General features: G+C 34.3%; 1 protein-coding gene across 2 annotated transcripts; it reads right to left on the bottom strand.

The window, feature by feature from the left end:
- Window positions 1–1,914: 1,914 nt before the first annotated feature.
- On the bottom strand, window positions 1,915–7,645 carry LOC130720778 (zinc finger CCCH domain-containing protein ZFN-like). Of its 2 annotated transcripts, none has more exons than XM_057571473.1 (7): window positions 7,501–7,645; window positions 6,178–6,335; window positions 5,589–5,651; window positions 4,720–4,839; window positions 4,146–4,433; window positions 3,589–3,897; window positions 1,915–2,539 (listed from the first exon to the last, which is right to left on the bottom strand). In XM_057571473.1, the coding sequence occupies exons 1-7, from the start codon at window positions 7,547–7,549 to the stop codon at window positions 2,258–2,260; spliced, it is 1,269 nt and encodes a 422-aa protein (XP_057427456.1). In that variant the 5' UTR covers window positions 7,550–7,645; the 3' UTR covers window positions 1,915–2,257. The 2 variants fall into 2 exon arrangements, with proteins under 2 accessions (XP_057427456.1, XP_057427457.1); XM_057571474.1 differs by lacking the exon at window positions 7,501–7,645 and adding an exon at window positions 6,669–6,897.
- Window positions 7,646–22,871: the final 15,226 nt, after the last annotated feature.

Raw genomic sequence — 22,871 nt, 5'->3', positions numbered from 1 at the left:
TATGGGCAACCTCTTCTTCATGGATGATATGCTCCAACATAGATGACCTAATCACGTCGGCTGCTAAAGGGCGGTTGTAGTTTAAATATTTTGTAATATTGAATAGGTCAAAGCACACTTCCCCAATACCCGACACCTGCAACCACGTGGTTTGGGCTGTTATGCAATAGTCTAAGGTTACCAATGTATACAGGGGCAAACTGCAGCAGGAAAGGTTATGTTCACTTTAATACCAAAAAGACTAGATTTTGAATTTTCTCTTAGGTTCACTTTATGAACATTCACTTAGTGAACATTTGATAATATGATCAAATGATGTTAATTACATAGGTAATATATAAAAAAACAAATAGATATCACGATTGCGTTTTTCTCTCTTTCACTTTTCTCTTTACTTTATCATACAATCTTTTTGTGTGTGTGTGTGTGTGGATAGTTTTAGTTTAGATTTGCTTTCACTTTCATTTTGACTAGTAACGGCCATTGTTTGCCACATAGATTGTCGGCTATACAGAAGTTTCTATCATCTTAACCTGGTTCTTTCACCACAACTTCATCCACTTGTGTGTCTTTGTCAGTACTTGCTTGGAAACATCTCTGAGGTCGCATTTGTACATTTCACGTCAAGCACTCAAGTCACATCTGACCTACAACCACTTATTAATTCAGCAACTACTTAGCAATTCTTTGGTGAATATAATGTATATAAGACAGAATCAATACTTCAAGGAACATAAAAATCATAATTAGAAAGACATCAAAACTCATACTGAAGTTATTTTTATATTCTCTTGAACTTTGATTACTTATGTCTCGACTCTCGACACAATCCGTTCAAAATTTGAGTTCAACACCATTTTGATATGAAAGATATCGAGTCGGTCACTGCAGTTCTTGAAATATGTATATCATATTTTTCATCCCGGGAGATGAAAAAAAGAATCAATGTTCTTTAACAACATCAATTTAGTATATGAAAAGGACTAAATTGATTGCTTTCTTAATCTTTGAGGGACACTTTCATTTCCATTTTCCAGGGATAGACCAATTTGACATCTTTCACTTTCCTAGATCAAAATGATGGTTTACTTTACAAAAACTACTCAACTGCAAAATTGATTCAGATATGATTGCCCCACAACCACAAAATAGAGGCATTAAAGTAAAGACATGCTGAAACTAATGAAGCCACTCCTTCCTCTACCCACCTGGCATGACTGACCAAGTGCAAAATACAACTATTCTGAAGCAACCGTAACTCTATCAAGGATGACAAATTCTGCTTTTCAATACACTACAAGCTAGCACAATCAACTCTCAATAGAATGTTATTAGTTATCTATCAATCAGAAAACTATGAAAGAAAGAATCTAATCAGTACCTGCCCAAGTTTCTCATAAGATGAACAATGCATCTTATTTTCAGTGACAGAAATGCTTTCCTATAGCCTCCATTAAAGATTAAATTTCAGACTGTAATTTGTTGCATGTGAATTGAATTCCAAGCAGAAAAGCCCACCACACAGTTTTAATTGGACTATGCAATTTGTAGCCTGAACCATAGACCACTCTCTGCAGAACAAAAGTCTCATTTGCATTGAACTTTGACAACTGTAAAGAGGTGCATCAAAATGATCCTGCTTCCACTTCCTCCAACATTCACAATACTTTCTACCCATCAACTTCTGCAAAACAAACTCTATTAAGGAAAATTGCTAAGACACCATGCATAAATCAGGAGAAAACAGCAAATACAGATCAAAATTACATCAACTGATCCAAGCAATTGTTTCTTTATACAGATGTACAAAATCACGGTTGGCTTCATGGGACTTCTATTAAATTGTGGTTAGAATGGATAAGAGCATTAAAGTAAAAAAAAATTGATAATACATATGCAGAGATAGCATAAATATTCACAAAGGAAGTAGAATTTGGTTATTGCTCATTTCCAAAAAAGAGATATTTTACACAATGGGAAGAGTTAATTCGAAAGGCAGGAAGGCAGGAAGGAAAGAGAGATTGTTCACATTGTGTTTGACCAAATGTAACAATATTTCCTTAAATTATACAATACTCTGGAAACATGAAATCCAGAACAATTGAATCTGTCAACTGCATTTAATTTCACACTGACAGAATCAACCTGACATGACCTCTGTACATCTCCAGCAATGGGAAAATCAATTTACAGATTACTCATTTCTCCCCTCAAAAAAATAAAATTGTGAAAGGCAAAAGACCCTTTCATAGAGAAATCATCTATCATCATCAATGTCATCATCATCAGAAGGAATCTGTCTAGCCTCTGATACTGAAAGCCTCCTTGGCTTTGCTGAGCTTGACTCAACAAGTCCTCCTGATGATAAATTTAATGCAGCCGTTCCCGATGAAGATCCTAACAGACGCCTGCCAGGAGCATCCGCTGAAGGCGGTGCAGATATATTATACGTGAATACTCCCATTGGGTGGTCAAATTTGCAACTTGGGCCAAATTTGCATATGCCATAGCGTGAATAAAAGACACACAAAGGCTCTCCCTGCAGAAAATAGAACACTGCCTCCATCAGCTTGTACTAAGTCCATTACAAGACAAAACAATCATGAATAGAGTAACAGCACAGATATTTTCATATTTTCTCCAGTTACTAGATACGCATAACATAATTTGATTTAGATTATATAACAAGGGAAGTTCTAAAAAAACTGAAACTGATTACGTTATCTTCATCATCTCTAATGTCTAAATTTCATACCTGCCTCAAACTATTCCAATGTAAGTTGGCTTCAATTTATGGTTACACTTAAAAAGTACAATTCTTCTGTGTAGACATATTAGGGATTCAAGCATCAGTGTAATCACTTATGCACAATTCATTTTTCACTATGTACTATGATTAATCCATTTCAAGAATGCATCTTGGAACTAGGACATGCTACTTCCTGATAAAATTTAATCCCAAATAGAGTGATTTGGATACTCAGTTTACGGAGTTTTACTTCCACACCACGTCACTAAAGAAATGTGAATAATCACACTAATTCATAGTTGCTAGTTACATATTCTTGACTTGATAGTACCTAGTTATTCTGTGGTGACTGATGAAAACTTCTAAAATGCGCTATTATCCCAACTCTAGAAAAGTGGGGAAGAAAAAGATCATCAACATTCAACACCGGAAAAAAGTTCAGGTTACAATAGCATATTACTAGCATAGTTACTTGAAGTGTAAATATTGTTTCTAATGTTAGCTCTTAACATGATTATGTCATTAGGAGAGATAGACACAACAGCCTAAACTCAGGGACCAACATTTATGCAGTTCCTCTGCTCTGTTGTGTCTGTCTCTTTGAAAATGACAAGGCTATGTTAGCAGAAAAGGGGAGAGGATACAAATAAGAGACAATGAAAGAATACTAGAGTGACAAATCAAATAAATCAAAGAAAAAATTAAGAAAACTAGTTCTTGTTCTAATCCTTACCAAACTCAAAACCTATAGAACTATAATTAGTAAAAATTCAGGCATAATAAATCTAAGCCTGTGAAAATCCAACTTGGTTAATAGAACTCCATAAGCAAGAACTCACAGGACGTAAAGGAAGGCCTAGGGGACTCAAGATACAATCAGGAGCTGGAATTTGTCTATCACGTGGGTGGTGGAACCGACAGACTGCACCAAACTTGCAATCTCCTGTCTTCATATAGAATTGACATTCAGGCTGACCAGGTCTCTCAGGAAATATGCTCTCCCTCTGCAACGCATAATACCCTACAGGAATAGTTCCAGCACGGAATTGAGAATATGCTCCATGAGATCCGGCATTTTCTAGTTCACCTTGATCATTTCCCATTGATTGCTGTGGACTGTCTGAAGTAGAGATTGATCCCATATGACCCTGAAGAATAAATATTCCATCAGGACGTCGACACATCTCACAATGGAAGGTTTTAGCAAAACAGGCGGGTTCTAACATGCTATGTTGCATTATTACTGAAAGTTAAAGGATTGATCACCAATGTATTCTGTTAAAAAACAAATATGATGATAGTGTACCTAATAATCAGCCACAATGATAGAATAACACAGTCTTCCTATTTCCTGTTTATGATCTCTAAGAAAGACAGAAAGAATGGATGAGCTTACACTGTAGGACCATCCAGGCACTGAAACCATCCCCTGAGGTAGAATTAAAGGTGTATAACTTGAAGGGCCTTGCCAGCGTGGACTATGAACATAAGATGCCCTCGGCCAATTTGTAATTCCTCCTGTATATGACTGCTGACCAAGTGTAGTAGGAGAATGGACTGCAGAATAAACTGGAGAACCTCGTAATGAAAGCATCATATTACTTGGTTGGGGATGGTTGAATTTGCAAGTGTTCCCGAATTTGCATTGTCCTGTTCTCAAATAATATGTGCATTCTGATTCGTTCTGCAGAAGCAGGAAACAATGAAAATACATAGTAAGTCATAAGACTATTAATATCAACAATACCTGAAATCAAACAAAATGTCTATAAAAGGTTCAGGTGTCAGTGTTAGATATAATGCAAGAATGCCAAATTTTGGTACAGGAGCAATCTATGAACTTATTTCAGGTCTCATGTGGTACCAAATAAGCAATGATATATTAATGAGCCACAAATTCAAGAGAAACTCCTATCTTACTTGTACCTAGCTACTTATAAATAAAAGAGAAGGGACTGCTAAAAACTAACAGGGCGGAGAGGATAGCCTAAAATATTTAAGGCAACTCTTCCAGCAATCCCAGCTTGGTCTCTAGGATGATGAAATTTGCATGTTGCTCCAAATTTGCAAGTTCCTGTCTTCAGATAGTACTGGAAAGCAGAAAAAAAAATTGTTATGGTTAATGTTTAAAATATAGATTACATAGATTTGAAGTCTAGATATAAGTTAGTACTTGACAGTATTAGGTTGATTGTTAACGTCTATGTTAATTAAAAGATCACAAATTACAACCAAAACAAGCATTTATAATTTGGCATGAAGTCATTTCCTGTTCTTTTGTAGCCTAGAGTTCATGATGAAATCAATGCTTAAATCAAGAATTACAACAATAAATATGTAGAAAGTCAGCTCTTAAGACAAATAAGGACAAGATTTTATTTTTAATCCACCTTAACTTGTAAATTGTTTAACTGGTTTTTAGTCTGATAGAAAACCAACTGCCTCAAAGTTGAGGCCAAGTCAATTATATTATATAATTCAACATAGATTCTATAACTTTCTACCTAAAATAAATCACTTTTAAGATCCAAATCAACAATTCCACATACACGAGGATATAAAACAGATGGTTTGCAACACAAGGAGACAGTTTGTCCCTTCCCCCTTATGTCCCCTCATCACTATGTTTAAAACATCCAATTTTACTAACATTTTAGACTTTCTAAATAACTAGGTCATCAAAACGCAAGAAGCTGTTAAACACCAGTAATTATCCCTACAAAGACAACTGCAATTTTGAGAAATTGTTAAACACCACCTTAAAAAGAGTAGATTCCCAGATCATATGCATAAATAAGCAATGTGCACCTTATGCATGCATATAGAAACTAGTACATGCCTGACATTCTGGTTGCCCTATTCTTTCTGGGAACTCGCCCATCATCCTTGCAGTGGCAATAACCTGATGGTATTCACAGTAAAACTTATCAGGTATTTATATTTTCCACGTAATAGAGTGATAACATAAAAGTCATCTACATCCAATTTACTCATGTGAAAAGAGCATGCATAGAATATGTGCTATACACCTGCTAACAGAAAGGAAAAAAAAATGTTGTGCACTCAAAGCTAATTATGAGTGATGCATCATGGAGGAAAAAAGTGATATATTCCCTGGTGTATATGCACATCTTTCTTTGTGTACTAAAATACTGTCAAGATCCAGTAGAATGAATAGAAATGCTTGTTTTTGAATAGGAACACAGTCAACAAACTAACAAAGGACATTTGTTGGATGGAGAATATTAGAAGACATTAAGACAATAGCAAATAGTTTCGACTTGCATTGCTAACACAGTAATGCTTCAAAATGAATCCATCTAAGAACAAGGAGAATTGTGGATCAAGTGTACTGTCAACAATATCTAATTTGAAGATTCATTATAAATTTATGAACACAATTTATACAAATGCATCACAGCTTATACCAGCTTCCTGTTAGGGGGATGATTAAACCGACATGTAGCACCAAATCTGCAAAGGCCTGTTCTGATGTAATATGAACAATCTGGCTCCCCGGGACGCTGCGGATAAGGCCCAGATTCCATTGCTTCACTTGACCTCAATTTCATCATCCAAAGTGAATCTGAAATAACATCACATGAGTCAGCCAAGTTTTCAAAAGTCGCACAATCCAAACCAGTATAATATAGACTCAGAAATGAGTGAACGGAGTAACACAAGTTCAATAATATCATCAAAATATACAAAATCTGTGATTCAATTTGTGGTTTATTTCCCCCTCAAGGCAATACAGACATTGGTTCATGAATGTGCATCTGATAAATGGAAGAATAGACTGCTCCAAGTCAAGCATGCGCAGAAAATTATGATCGTAGTTAGCAGGACCTTGAGAGAACCTAGTGAAAATTCTGAGTTTCTTGAATGTAAATTTTTTCGCCAGGATTATTGAGAGAACCTAGTTAATGTTTCTGTTCTATCTGAATGCAATGGCCCTACGACTTCTCAGAAGAAAAATCTTGTGTGGTTTGCAGCTGGTGCTTTGGAAAACTGGAAGCTAAGGATGAAGTATCAAAATGTTGTTCATAGTTCCCACATTGGAGCTAGTTTTTTTGGTCAGAGTTAGACATAACTCTAACAATACTAGATCCATTTGTTGGGTCACATTTTCAAGTCCTTCAAACTTCCTACTCCATATGCCGAGCATCAGTGTGAGCGTGTGTTGAGAGGTCCCACATTGACTATAAATATGATCAAATAAGTTTGTCGAGCCATCTTGTCCCTGAGCAAGCTTTTGGATTAAGCCTAGCCAGATTTCTAAGAACAACTGATTAATATTGCCATGAAGAACACATTGATTAATGTTGTTCAATAAAAGTTTATCCAGATACACATGAAAGTAACTAAAATTCTACACCTATAATTAAGAAAATAATGTGAGCTTAAATTATGGGGAAAAAACAATTTTTTTATTAAAAAATAGTATCTATCTCAGGATGCAGGAATAACAAGAACGAAAAAAATTATTTTTTGATCCAAAATAATGGTTTTTTGTATGAAATAGCAGAATTGAAAAGTCACATGTCCTGGTTCTTAGGTGTATGTATGGTCATTGAATAATTTCTGGTCCCATAAGGCAAGCAACAGTTGAATCAATGCATATTTGGAAAACAAGGACAATGATTATGATGATTATAAATGAATGAATAAATGAGTTGATTGATGGAAGCTTGGCATAAAAGAAAGGAAGAGATTGTGATGGATGAAGGAAAAGGAAGAAGATGAAGAACCTGGAGTGAGGGCCGCATGGGAGATTGGAAGAGCGGCATCGAAATCCATGAGAAGAAGAAGAAGCAGGGAAGATGTGCTCCATTCATGAGAATTTCACACACAAACTTCTCCTCTCCACAAACCAACCATCCTCTTACCTTTAACCTTTCCACACGTACGTACGTACGCCCACACTTTCTCTTTTCTTTTATTTTTCTTTTTTCTTTCTTTCCAAAATCTCTTATTATTTTTTGAGAAGTGATACTCACGCTCACTTTAGCACTATCTTTCAAACACTCCCTTATTATTGGTCGGTTAAAATTTATATGAGTTCCTTTAAATTTAATACAATTTTTAGTGGGACTTTGCATGCATGAATTTCAACTAATAAATGAAAGAATATTATTGATCGTTTGAAATTCATCTAAGTTCCATTGTTATACATTTTTTAGTGGACTCAGCATGCATGAGTTCCAACAAATCAATAAAAAAGTGTCGGTTGATTACTTAAAATTCAATCTGAGTTCATTAAATTTGAAGGGGATATATTTTTTAAGTAGATTAAGTATGAGTTTGAACTAATAAATGAGAGCGCGTTGAAAATTGAGAAGTATTAAAAGAGACTTACCAACATTTTTTTTATTTGTTTTTTTGACTTCTCTGTTTCCTCCCTTCTGTCACCAATTTTTAATTATTAAACCAATATTCTATTCTTTATTTTTGAAGCTTTTAGAGAAAAAAAATAGAATGTGCTTTCTTTCTATGCTCTCTCTCAGTCCCACACGCACACGCGCTACTTTTATTTTACCAGTGGTGTTCAATCATCAATGCTGCCGCCAAACTCAAACCACAAGCTATGAGGCCTCTTGCATGGGTAGAGCAATGAATAATTCACATTTAATCTCTACTTACATAAAAATGAAATAAAAAAATAAAAGAGATAAATAACTGATATGATAGATGATGTAATAAAAAATTAATGTAAAAATATGAAGATCAAGTTATTAGAAATGAGGTGAAAGGAAAAATAGTGTAAATAAATCTTTACAACTATCTTTTGACGCTAGATTTCTAAAAGGAAAAAGAAAACGAGAATAAATATCCTTGTGTGAGATTATGGAATGTTACTTTTTAATGTCTTTTTATCATTTTTTATTTTAATTATTTTCCCATTCATGTTTAGATTTTAATTATTATTTTTTCATTTTTAACAATTCTATCCGTTTAGACTTCTACATTTTTTAAATAAAATAAAGTAGCTAATTCATAAATATTGGGCAGAATATGATTCATTGTGAACGCAATTCAGATATGGGTTGGCTTGCGCGTTTGAGTATTCGCTTTTCTGTTTACGAACTACCATTTTGGAAGTTCCATGGAGCTGTCAATATGGGCCAGTCCGGCCCATATGGGTCAGCCTGTATGGGTTGGGTTAAAAATGAGTTGAGTTGTGTCAACCCGGGGTCTTAACGAGTCAGGAAAATATGAACCCAACCCGGCTCGCTACGAGCTCGCGGGTTGCCGGGCTAGCTCGCGGGTTGAGTGAAATAAAAAAAATAGAGAAATTTGATTAGAAAATGTTTAAAATGTTATAAAAAAATAATTTCAAAAAAATACTTACAGAAATTGGTACCAACTCATAAGAAAGGGGTTTTTTAACGCAATTATTTTTATCTCACATTTGAATTATAGAAAAAAAATTAGTTTACAGGTTTTGAGAACACAATTATTTTACTGTCACATTTAAAATGAGATAAATAATAGAATAACAATAAATAAAACACAAAAAATCGACTCAAATTTAAAGAAATGAAAATTTCTATTTTTCTATCTAAAAATAATCCATAAAACAAACCTGAAATTAAAGACAAATAAAACAATTTTTAAATAAAAGATGACTCTAACCCAACGGGTTGGCTCGCTTGACCCGCGGGTTGGCCCGTCTAACCCGCGGGTTAAACGAGCCGGGTTACACTAACCCAGGTTCTTTCCGACCTGAAATTTAACCAACCCAACCCGTCGAGCTGGCCCGCGGGTTGGAACCCATATTGACAGCTCTTTCCACCTGTTGAGAGACTCTCCCTTGGTGTTGCTTAGTTTCTTTTTACTTTATTGTTGTTTTTCAAAGGAGAAAAAAAAGAGATTTATTGCGTGTAGTCAAAATTACATAAACTTACATATTACATTGTATCTAAATAATTTTCATTATTTAATTATAATATTATTTTTTATTTTAAAATTAATTACGCTGGATATTCTGAAATTAAAAAAATGAACTGAGGGAAGGAGACAATCGAATTTAGCCATTTCCTGAGGTAATGCAGGATGCATGCAAACAAAGCCATCATTAATGGTATGAGTATTGGGATGATATATTTAACAATAAATATTTGAAAATTATAAGCTAAACTATTATTTAATATATTTTACTTTAACTGGGATGATATATTTAACAATAAATATTTGAAAATTATAAGCTAAACTGTTATTGAATATATTGTACTTTAACTAGGATGATATATTTAAAATAAAATATTATAAAAAATATAAACTACTTTATACTTTAACATGAGAATAACCTTGAAAAACTAAAAAATATCCTTTGTCTATATTTTTTTATTAGCTCTAGTGTACATTTTGTGTGATTTTTTATTATAAATAATAATACAATATGGAACCTTAAATTTATATGACTTTTTTGGTATTGATTATCATTAACCTACATTCTTTATACTACTGATTTTGCTACACGAGGTGACAACTAGGGGTGTCCACCGGACGGGTTCGGGCGGGTTTGGGCCCGAACCCCAGTTTTGGACGGGTGAAATTACACCAAAATCTAGCCCGTCGCCGACCGCCGAGCAGCATCGGATTTGTCGGGTTCGGTTTCGTCGGGTAGTCGGTTACCTCAGTCGGTTTTCACGGTTGCAGATCCAGAAAAAAAAATCACAAAAAAGAGAGGAGGAGTTCCAGGAAATTTAGAGAATATAACATCCACCAGAAACATAAAATTTTACTTCCATGACAAATGAACAATATATACCTCAAAAAATACATAAAAATATACAATCTTCAGAGACAATTTATGAAGAAATAAGAAATCGATGAAGATCTTCATCGTGGTGGTGCTGCATGTCCTCGCTCTAGCAATCTTCACCGTCGACGTCGAAGGTCTTCACCGGAGATCGCTTTCTCCACCGCAGAAAAGGAGGAGGTGCGGATTGTGGCTAATGGAACACGATCGTTGGAGGCTAGGGTTGAGGCTTGAGAGGTGGCGGCGGTTGAGGGTTGAAGCTTGTGAGGTGGTGGCGGCTGGAGAGGAAGAGAAGGTGGCGGTTGAGGGTTGAAGCTTGAGAGGTGGTGGTGGCGGCTGAGGGTTGAGGCTTGTGAGGTGGTGGCTGTTGGAGTGAGAGAGGTGAGAGAGGTGGCGGCGGCTGGAGTGAGAGAGTGATGAGTGAATCAGAAGTGAGAGCATATTTATATGGCTAAGGTTAGGTTTTTTTTTTGTCAATAGGGTTAGGGTTAGTGGGATTGGGCTGGGCTGAAAAGTTTTTTATTTTTTAAAAGAGTTGGTTCGGTCGGTTCGGTCGGCTCAGAGGTTAAACCGAACTCGACCGAACCAAACCATTAGAGACCGGTTTTTTTCACCCGCGAACCCGCGACCCGAACCGGCCCACCCGCGAGGCCCTTTTTTGGCAGCGGGCCGGACGGGTTCGGTCGGCCCAAAAAAATCTGGACAGGCCTAGTGACAACTTGCATAAGTATGACTCATTTTTCCTTTTTTACCCTTTTGGTAGCTATACTACGATTGCCAATAGTTGTGTTATTCCTTTTAAATGAGACCGGGGTGAGATGAGGTTCATAATCATTTCCTCTCTCATTCTGAATTAAACCTAGAGTGGAAGCTTTGTTGGTTTCACCTCGCCGAAGAACCTGCCAATGTCTAGCGTCAGGGAGGATATTAACAAATACATCTTAATTTCAAATTCTGAGGATGAAGGTGAGAGAAGGGATTTTGACCTAAATGAAGACCCTCATGCTTCTCTGATAAATGGATTGCCTTTTAATTCTCAGGTACTGATTTCTCTTCATGTTTCAAATTTACTCTTTATGCTATAGATTTTGATATATCTCACTCACTTTATCTTTTTTTTCTTATCACATAATCTATCATATGTTTCATTTATCTCTCTTCAATTATGATCTTTTTTTGGATGTGGGTGAAATTGAGTGTAAAAGAAAAAATTTAACCCAATTCAACCAAAATCTAGCGAGAGATAAGTAGTGTTATCGAACTTAGATTGGATCGGCCTACCAAACCAAAACCCAGACATATGACTGATCTTGTCTTTTATAAAGGATGTGTATGCAAGTTTTATCTGATATTAGATCATGGAACCATATGTAAACTAGTGAGAATAGATAAACTAGTCGATTTATTGAAACTCGGTGTACACGCCGACGATATGTCTTAGCTAGCCGCTCCATACGAATCTCTTTTTCTCTAGTGACCATTTATCAGTACCCCACATCCATTGATCGATGATAACAAAGAAAAAAAAAAACAAATGGAAGAGAGTTACAAAAACAAACAAGAAAAACAAGTTTATCTTTCAAAGAAAAAGAAAGTACAACCTGATGTGAGGAGAAGCTCGTGCGGCACAATGTTTACTAATTCCTAGGGTAGTGCAATGTAGAATATTAAATTAGGGTTTCATAATCACATGGGCCAAAAGCCCAAAATATACGTAGTGTGGACATTTATTATTTTAAACAACAAAACATTTTTGACAAAAAAAAAAGTATTATAGTTATTAGTAATAAATAAGCGTTAATTCTAAAATGGAATTGTGATTTTTTTTTTAAGTTTTTCTTAAATATTTTAATAAATACTTTTAAATAAAATATGTGAATTTTTTTATAAATTTTGAAATTTATTAATGTGTATAAATATATTTTTATATTTAAATATAAATAAATAAATATATTACCTAGATTGTCAAATTATAAATTTGTAATATATTAAGACCTATAACTACTTTATACGTTATTTTATTTTCTACTATAAATTAGTATATGTAAATGTTAATAATTGTTTTTGACAATAAATTTTAATATTTATATATTAAGTAAATTATATTATATTATTTACTTTTTATGTATAATACTATTTATTTTATTCAATATATCTTATTTAACCAAATGAGGTTCAATCACTAACTGACCCATTGACTTTATACCTCAACAAAGTTGGTCAATCAGTTTAGTTTAATAACTATGGAGATAAAATACACAGAGAGAATTCAATATATGAAAGATGATGTGGCATTAAAAGAAGAGAGATGTAAAATATAATAAGACAAAAGAAAAAGTGTGTGTGAATGTATCAAAACCCTTATATTCTATACTAGTGATAAAATCCAGTTTTAAAATATTTACTTTAACATTTTTCCGCCCCTCACTCCTTTTCATACGTATCACACCACCCATCATATGTATCTGTTTTATTTTTAAATTTTTCTCTGTGCGGATTGAAACTTAGGTGTCAAAGGTAATACTTTTTGATAAATCTCAACTTTGCTACCTACTTTGCAACAATTGATCAATACAAACTCTGAAGAATTAACAAAAGACTTTTACTTAAAATAGATTTTCTCCAGTCAAGTTTTATCCTGAAAAATCCTGGTTGTCATTTTTCATTTTCAGAGGCTAAGATTTCTTAAACATATTTTTTTTCAAAATATTTTAAATATTAATTTATTTTATTTACTGTAAAAGTAGTAGAGGATTCAAAAGCCCCTATTTAATCAATTACTCATTGGAATATGTAGTTGTTATTGTAACGAATATGGATGGTTACAACTTAAAATGATGTTAAATTTAAACAAATGCCCAATTAGGCTTCTACTGAACTTGCATTAGTTATCTCATTTGGATCTATAAATGTATATTTTTCTCAGATATCGTTCAACTAATGTGTGAAATCTTTCGATCCAACTTATTATTCACCAAGAAAGCATGTGCTAATTAATTTATTAAACTTTTAATTTATTAGGTTTCTGCTGCTGATAGAAACATTTCAATGGGTGAGGATCTAATTCAAACACCATTAGCTCCTCCTGGAGGATATGCTACAAAAGATAGTCATGAACAACACAATGATGGGAAGCAAGCTAACTTGGTAACTCATGATACTAACAAAGGCAAAATGCCAATGTATTGTTATGAGGAAGACGGTGCAAAAGTTGATGAAGGCTGGCCAATCACTGAATATATTCAGTTAGGAGGTAAACAAAACGGAAATGGATCCACTCAAGGAAGCATCTCACCTTCTGAAGTGACTGTTGCTGGTTCAGCTTTAAAATCTAATTCAAAAAGGTTGCTTTTGTTAGTGTATACTTTAATAGATTGATATGTTTTTTAATCAAATATCTTCCATAGGAGGCTATATTGTTCAATTCAAAACTATCCACATTTTGTGGGGGTCAACTCTCTCAGTGTCTGCTTTTTTTATATACAAGATTTGCTTAGCCGAAATTAAGCATGTAGCTCTCGAATCGACCACCGTGACTAGTAGTCAAAATACAATAAAATAAAGTAAAAGTTATATTTTTGTTGTTCATTTATATATTTTCTATTGCTGCAGGTTGATTTTTGATTTGGATTTTGATTATTACAAAAAACGGTTTACGAGTAGGAACCGTATGCTACCAAAAGCAGTGGTCCAAGTTGAGAGTGTAGCAGACGTGCTTGATGATGGTTATCGTTGGCGTAAGTATGGACAGAAATCTATCAAAGGGAATCTAAAGCCTAGGTACTCATCTTAATTTCCATTTTTTTAAACAATGATTTGTGCAGATGCATTATGATATACAGTATTATGGCGACATGATTTTTTCAATCAAGCTGAAATGATCAATCACAAAAATTATATTACTTAGTGGATTAATTGTAGAAAATGGTAATAATGTGTAAAATTAGCATCTAAAGTTATTCATCTTTAGCTTTTGAGTGGGTCAATAATGTTGTGATTTGGCTATGAAAATTGTTATTTAAATATGTTGACCAGGATAGACATGCTTAGCCCATAGGTTAAGTGTATGACTGCTATACATATTATACATGGAACAAAATTACTTTGCAGATTTAGTTTAGCAAAGTGCAGTTGTAGTAGTAATATTTATTTATAATTTGTTATATAATGCAAGAAGCCATCTTTTTTCCTATTTTATTGTATGCATTTTGATCTACTTGAGTTGGGTGTTTTCAAAATTCTTATGGACTTTTTTTGTTGTTTTTATAATGAATCTTTTTGTTTTTCTGAATGTGTGAAATTTTAATTATCGATTTATCAAACTCTAAAGTTGTAAGCTATTAGACTTCTATAATTATTATTAACTTGAAATTTATTTTCCAAAATATGTCTTTGTTATTGATTTTAGGATTAAAATATAGTTTGATAACATTCAATCTAATTATTGAAATCCATTTAGGTTCTCTTGATTTCTTTTATCTTTGTTTTGAGTACATTCATTCATTCATGGTCAATTCATTCTTCATACTATTATACCTTATGTATATTGTCCATTAAAGTTGTCACATTAGGGCTGATTAGCTTGTAGAGTATGATATTGAAATCACTCATTCCATACATTTTGAACATATTTTCATGGGTCTACTCCAGGTGCTACTATAGGTGCACAAATGTTGGGTGTCCTGTTATGAAAAAAGTTGAAAGGGATCGACACAATTTGAAATATGTGGTCACTAGTTACGAGGGCAAACATAATCATGAGGTGCCCTTGGGAAAACATGTAGATTTCTCGCTTGATGCTGATGAATTTCTCGAAGCTGGTAATTCGTTGGAGACTATTGCCATACCTAGGAATGCCAATATTCCAAGCCTTGAAGCAAATCCCAAAGACGACAATGATTTTCTGAGACTAACTTTGGGTCAAAAATTCAGTAATGATCATATGAATGTTGGGTCTTCAACCACAAGCCAAATTCCATTTATCAACTTGAAGGAGGATGGCAATGATATATGATGAATGGGGTATGTGTATGAGTGCATATGATGCAATTGCTTCACTCAGTGCTCCACCACCATCAACATTATTACCTTTCATTTATAAACTGAGCATGCAAATTTATCTTTGCTACTTTTTATTTAAAAATTCTATTGACTTTCATTTAATAGTTTCTTCAAGGAGTGTTGTACTGTTAATTATTATTATTTTCAGTTCTGACTAAAATTTCAAACTATATATGGTTATGAGTTTTCAATCTCTATATATTTCTTCACATTTCTTGCCGGTATTTTAAATTTCTTCTTCATGGTTTCTATTTCCCTTCTTAAATGGAAAATTTAGTTGTAGTTATGTGGAATCCTTAATTGATTTATTCATTATGTGTTTAGATTTATTGCATGCACAATAGGTGCAAAATTTAAGTGTTGTAGCTTCTTTCTGATAAATCAATGCAAATTAGGAGGATTCGATGAAATGACATCAATTCAAATCCTGGGTTTTTGAATTGTTTCAATTTTTTTTTTTGAGAACTAAAGGATTATATTAATAGGAAAAGCCATGAGAACAATCCTCTCATGAGGATAAAAAGAAACGAACAGTACAAGATTAGAAACAACCCACATTGAAGAGCCTCATTAAAACCAGAAAGCTAATGCAGAGCCTCATTAAAACCCCTCAATTTAAAACCCAGTGGAAAAACCCCTTGAGGGAAAAAAGAGTACTCAGCAAAAGCCCCAACCAAAAGATCCATAATACCAAGGCTAGACCAAAGACCTCCCAACGCAATTAGACTACAATCAGAACAAAAGTAGAATAAGTGAACAAACATGTACAAAAACCAACATAATAAGACAGCCACCGGGTAGAGTCTTTCTTTAACCACCAATTGACAATCTGAAATAATGAGACCATCACTTTGACATAAAGCCACCAGAGGTTCTCCTCCAAGTGAACCAAAAAATCCCTGTACCTTATTCTCATTGTCAAAAAGTCACTGACACTGTCATCACACGAGAACAAATCAAAGGGGGCAGCACAGCACACTTAATAGACACCAGCAGAGCTACTCAAATAATAAAGAGGTCTAAGTTTAATAGAGCCCCCCCTTTTCCAATGCATCCGCTTCGGTATTTGCCTATGATCCGATAAGCCCCAGTGAGTAGTGCTATGATTTACTCCTTCAACTTCATGAACCAAATCTTCTCTTAAGGGACAATCAAATCTGCTGTACATACCCCCCCCCCCCCTTGAACTAAACCAAATGAATTCCCTATTAGCCAACGGGAAATCAATGAGATTCAGACTTTCGATAAAATTGCACAGGTTTGTATCTGTTTCATCAACTCCCCCTTTTCTTTCACCCAAATTTAAGGTTCCGTTAAATCCCCCCCCCCCCCCCTACACAAAATGCACCACCTCTCGATAACAGAACCACAGATAGACCTTCCAACAGAGTTTTCCTTTCACTTTCAGAGTTAGGATAATAAATATTTACCAAAACAACAAGACAGTTTAATGGCGGGATTCTAGTGCTTATAAGAATATAATTAAACTCTTTATTCTTTAATCACCTCTTCTACACAGATAGCCGAAGGGTCCCAACATGAAATTAACCCACCTGAGGATCCAACTGCTGGAACAAGCTCACGCGCAAAATTAAGAGCCTGAATCAATCTTCTCCTAAATTGTCTTTCTCCATCCCTAACTTAGACTCCTGTAGGAAGCATAACTCCACTTTTTCTTTTGTGATAGCCTTTCGACTTGATCGTCGTTTCTCTCCTGCACCTAAACCTTTGACGTTCTATGAAAGCCATCGCTGCACACGGCCCATCAAGATCCAAACTGAATTGGACTGTCCTCCTCTAGTTCCCACTTACATTATTTTCCATCACATTTTCACCCATTTTTTCTTTTTATTTCTGCATTATTGTACCCAAAAAAACATCTCTCACACTTCTCTCTTTTTTATTATATAATTACTACCTCTCTCATAAAGGTGGAGATTGAATGAGCATGAGTTGATAATTTTTCTTCTTTGTTAATTATATAGATTTAAATCGCATCCAAATACATTTTCATACCTACCATTTAACTCTCACATTTTAGTTATATACATCTCCCTTATTTACTAATTCCATCATTTATTACACTTCTCACGTCTCTTGTTTTTTTCTTCATATTAATCTCTTACTCATTTAATTTCACTTCAAAGATGTGAATCCTCGTTCAACCCCTCATCTTTCTCTTGTTGGTTTTGGTGTCTATAGATAGATTCTTGAAAATTCCTTCATATCACGAACTTCCAAATTTGTAGGAGAAAAAACCAATTCAGATTGGTGTGGTTACAAGACTCAAGGTTGCAATACATGCATATGTTATTTTCTCTTTCATTCAGATCCATTCATTTTGCTATCTCTTTTTTCTTTTTCTATTAAATCATTGATCACACCTCTCATTTCTCTCTCTTCTCTTATCTTTCTCTAGATGTGTGAAATTAAGGTGTCAATATGATTTTTTATGGAACTATAAAAGACACATGTGTTTTCAACATTTGACTTATTACATCTTAAAGGAACTAAGATAACTATAGGCACTAGAACTATACTTGCATTTTAAAATAATAAAGAACCTCAATCACTTGAGGCCTATTTTGCTTCTTTTTCTCGTGAGAGAGGGTGTCCTAAAAAGTTCAAGGGAGGCCGCAAGTCTCACCAGATACCCTCGTCCACACATGTGGATTTGGTTGTCGTTGATAGTGGCGACTTTGCCTCTGGTGTGATCATGCCACTAGTTCCTCATGCTACATTTGTTCGTGTGATCATGCGGGTCTAGAAGATGAGGCTAGTTGTTAAGTTTGTGGGTTTGACGTTTAACAGTGGGGACAATGCTACTATCCACGACCTGGAAAAGAAAATGAACAAGTGGCGCCTACCTGAGTGTCGGGGTCTCTCATGGTTTTTGATATTGGTTCTAGTATAGATATTTGGTTTTGTATGTTTTGTTTCCTTTTGGCTTTTTCTTCTGTTTGTAGGTGTAATTGATTTGTGAACATGATGTTTTGCCTGAAAAACAAGAAACTCTATTTACGTGTCGCTGTCTGGGTGAATAACTTTCACCACATCCAATGGAACGTTGAACTTCAAGCCTCCGGTGAAATTTATTGATTCCCACATGTTCTTTAAAGTAAAGCTTTTGGTTTTCTTTTAACACAAAATGAAAAGTAAAGAAATATATAGATGTAGATGCAGAGATAATTGGATTTATAGTGTCCTGGCATTTGTCAACTTGTTAAATTGTTACATTGGAACTGATGATTAGTTTTAATTTTAACTCCTTTTCCATCTATATGATAGAAATTATTATAACAGATATCCAGAATCAGAACTTTTTGCTGGTTGGAGAATTATAACTTTAGTACTTTACAACATCCGAATGTTGGTCGTACATTTATGATTTATCATAGATGAATCTTCATTTTCCTGCATTGCAAGAAGTTTTTTAGAGGTAAGTTGTAAAAGAATGAACATTAGGTTTCATGTGGAGCGTCGTTCTGCCAGTAGTTCATATAACACTCAGTTGTCATGTGAAAACATATGAGAACTTCATGATCTTTTTAGATAGAACACGAAGGAAACTCGGGGGGGAGACTTAGGAGACTATATGAAGACTTTGGAGGTGGATTCATCATCAACGGAACTGTCACATGTTTGGTTTTTCATATTTTTTCTTCTCTTTGGTGATTGTAAAGCTATCCATGAAAATGAATAGCTAATTTATCTCTTTGTGGGGATATAGATGTAGTTGTTTTGATACTTATGTATTGAATATGATTCTCTTAAATGCAAAAGCATGTTTCTTGTTTATGATTTAGTGATCTCTTGCTCTTCAAATATATCTTAGATTAATCTCATAAGATATTTTGCTTGACTCGACTTGTGAGGGAAACTACAACGTTTTGAGTCTGATCTAGAGTTAATCGCCTAATAATCCTAATTTCTAGACATATAGTTAGGTTTTTTAGTCACTTAAACATCTAAACTTTATGATAACACTATTTCTTAATCATGTGAGACATCAATGTTTAGGATTAGAGAGTTATTGTTATCCACTCATGCGAGACATTGATGATGCAGGGTTGAACTGATCTAAATTAATCATATGCTTGAAGATTTTTATGTGTTTGAATCACTAGAGTGCACAAGGCCATTCAATGAAGTCTAATCCTAGTAAATTCTCATACTTGTTGTTTCTCCATCAATTTAGCTGTTTTCATTTATTTTCATGTTCTTAAACAAAAAAACAATTAATCTCTTGTGAATTCATCATTTGAGTTTGTTATCTATTGAGCGACATAAATATTACACCTTTCAGAGGATGACAAAATATGTATCCACTTACTACGATTGAATCTTAAGGATTTAGTTCCAAAGCAGTACAAACCAGGAAAAAACTTTTATCATGTCTTTAAAATCTTTTTCAAAACGAGATTAGTTATGTATAATGTATTGAAACATTTCCCTTTGTTAGTAGAAACAATAAAGATACATAGTAAATAATAGAGTAAATAAAAGAGAAAAAACATAGAGATTTATACTTATTGCATTTAAACAAATGGTCTACATCTAGTCTTGGTATCCACCAAGAATTTCCACATAACAACTAAGTATCAATGACTTCTCCTTCATAAGTATTCTCAAGGACTTCTCATTATCAAGTGTTCTCAATGAATTATCATTACCAAGTATTCTCAAGGACTTCTCCTTATCAAGTTTTCTCAAGGAATCTCCTTAAACATATTTTCAAGGAATCCTCCTTATTTCTTTCTTTGAAGGAAGGGTTTTTCTTCTAATTTAATTCACATATGAGGAGAGATGTATAAAAATTTAGCTCAATTTTCTCTCTTGTACTTGAATAAGATTTGAATTCTTTTGAATGTACTGGGAGGCTTTTACAAAGATAGGATAATACTTGAAGATGAAGGAAGTAAGTTATTTGACTTTGAAGCTCATGACACTTAAATTTCGTTGAAGATGAAGGAAGTAAGTTATTTATTCTTCTGATCTTCAAGAGTTCCTTTTATATGAGCTCTTAAGAGATTGCTTACTTTGACATAGCTTCTTCAACGGTTGTTTTCTTTACTGATGCCAACGTCTCCTTGTTTGTTCAACAATTCTTTTTTCACTCATGCCGATATTTTGTTGTGCATTAATGCATTTGATAGCTCACGACAAGGGACCTTCCAATAAGGTGATGTGAGCAGTAGCCTATAAAATTGTAACAGTTCTTCTTTGGTAAAAAGTGTTGTGTTGACAAGAATTCTGACGCGATGAATTGCTTTCCTTATTGTTACATTGTATTGGAACGTTGTAGAGCGTGTGCCTGGAGGAAAGATGATTTTTTATTGTCAACATACTAAAGAAGTCTTCACTTTGCCTCTGAATGTTCTGCTTATATGGTGTACCTTGCTTTCAGTAGACTCTATGTTTTCAATGGATTATACCTTTAGCATACGAGACAGTTTGTGTACCACGTTTTCGTTGTAACATGATTTTGACTTTCACATATGATGCATGTTTTGACTTTATGTATATAGGATGACTTTGTGAATGTTGGGTAGTTTTCTTGTTTGGGTTTCTTTTTATCTAGGGTTGGGTGGTTTTCTTGCTTGGTTTTCTCTTTGCAGATTGCGCTCTCTTGCTTATTATGAATAAATTACTTTTCGTTATGTGGAAAAAAGGTTACTTTTGACATGAAGGCTTCGTTGTGACTTGTCAGAAGGTGGAGGAGATGGTTGGGTTTCCGAAGGGACCCAATCAGTCATGGGAGCTAAGACAAGATTGAAGTTTTCAACTTCATTAAAGTCACCAAAGTTGTAAAAGTTTACTTCCATTTGAGCAGGAAATTTAATAGTGACCCAGCATTGTCGATGTGTATTTTTCACTAGCCACTTACATTTCATCCTTTTCAGAAATTTTATTCCATTTGTGAATATTAGAATTCAATCCCAAAAAGAACGTAAGATAATTGCATTATATTTTTCACTCAAGACATAATCATCAATAAGGAAAGAATAAAAACACCATAATCAGTAAACCCTAACTTGATGGAGGAGATTTAAAAAAAAAACTTGATGGAGGATGAAATTCTGGTTCTCGCACAGGACAGATGTCGAACGCGATGCTGGGACAACCGGTTCGACAACTGACTAACAGTAACAACTGATGTGCAGCACAATATTAAATCAACAAAAACAATAAAGAACACAGAGAATTGTTAACCCAGTTCGGTGCAACATCACCTACATATGGAGGGCTTCGCCCAAAGAAAGGAAATCCACTATATCAAGATTTAGGAACTACAGACACTCATGAACACCTCTGTTCATAGTTCTTTTCCTAATCTATCCAGTGTTTTTCTACTTAGTATATCGACCTAAGTATGAGAGCCCCTCTCACTTTCTCTCAATCACTGCCACAGTGATTGGTAACAACAATCAACAGATGTTTGAAGAGATTACAAGTCAACTAAAACAAACCAACTCTATGCCATATGAAGATCAATGGAGGCAGTAGAGTGGTGTACAAAATAACAGAACAAGGACTCACAAAATACAATCCTAAAACCCAATCCTTGGGTGCCCAAGGCACACTTTGCAACTAGGGTTAAGCCTCCTTAAATATTCGTTCTTCTGGTCTTGATCTTCAATGGGCTTGCACGAAAATAGAGTCCATAAAACAGATCTGGAACAAATCTTTTAAACCAGTAACAAATCTTATCAAATAAGATTTGAACAAAAGATAACATCTTTCACAATTTAAACCAAATCAAATCTTCTTCAACAGATTTGTTTCCACTATATTATATTCCAGATAAAAAATAGAAGCTTCTTCAATAACCCTAACTTGATTATCACGAAATCAATCCAAAGCTTCTAGAAAAACCAGTCAAACACACAGCAGATCCGCAGGGACAAATGTCACAGCACGATGTTACAACATCTGCTTCGACATCAGGTTGTTTTTGAAAAAGTGCAGACAACCAAAAGTAACAACAGAGGAGATTGATGGAAGGTGAAATTGGAAAAAAAGGAACACATTTGCAATGGTGAGTCAATATTAAATTTCCTGCTCAAATGGAAGTAAATTTTGACGAAAATGGTTGGTTATCTGGTTTACCCTAAGCATCATTTGTTGAAATAAAGTCGATTGTCTACACTTACTATTATCTATCTTAGTCAGACAACACACTTGTAAGACAATCTATCTCCTAAGAAGAAGCTACAAGTGATTGGTCTAAAGTTATCGTCTAGTCCTAAATGACCAAAAGAAAGAAGGAAAGAAGAATGAGTGAAGCAGATAGAC

Source organism: Lotus japonicus, chromosome 5, assembly GCF_012489685.1.
Source record: "Lotus japonicus ecotype B-129 chromosome 5, LjGifu_v1.2".
NCBI classification, from domain to species: Eukaryota; Viridiplantae; Streptophyta; class Magnoliopsida; order Fabales; family Fabaceae; genus Lotus; species Lotus japonicus.
The sequence above is the reverse complement of the archived record's forward strand: the minus strand, read 5'-3'. Positions and strand labels throughout refer to the sequence as shown.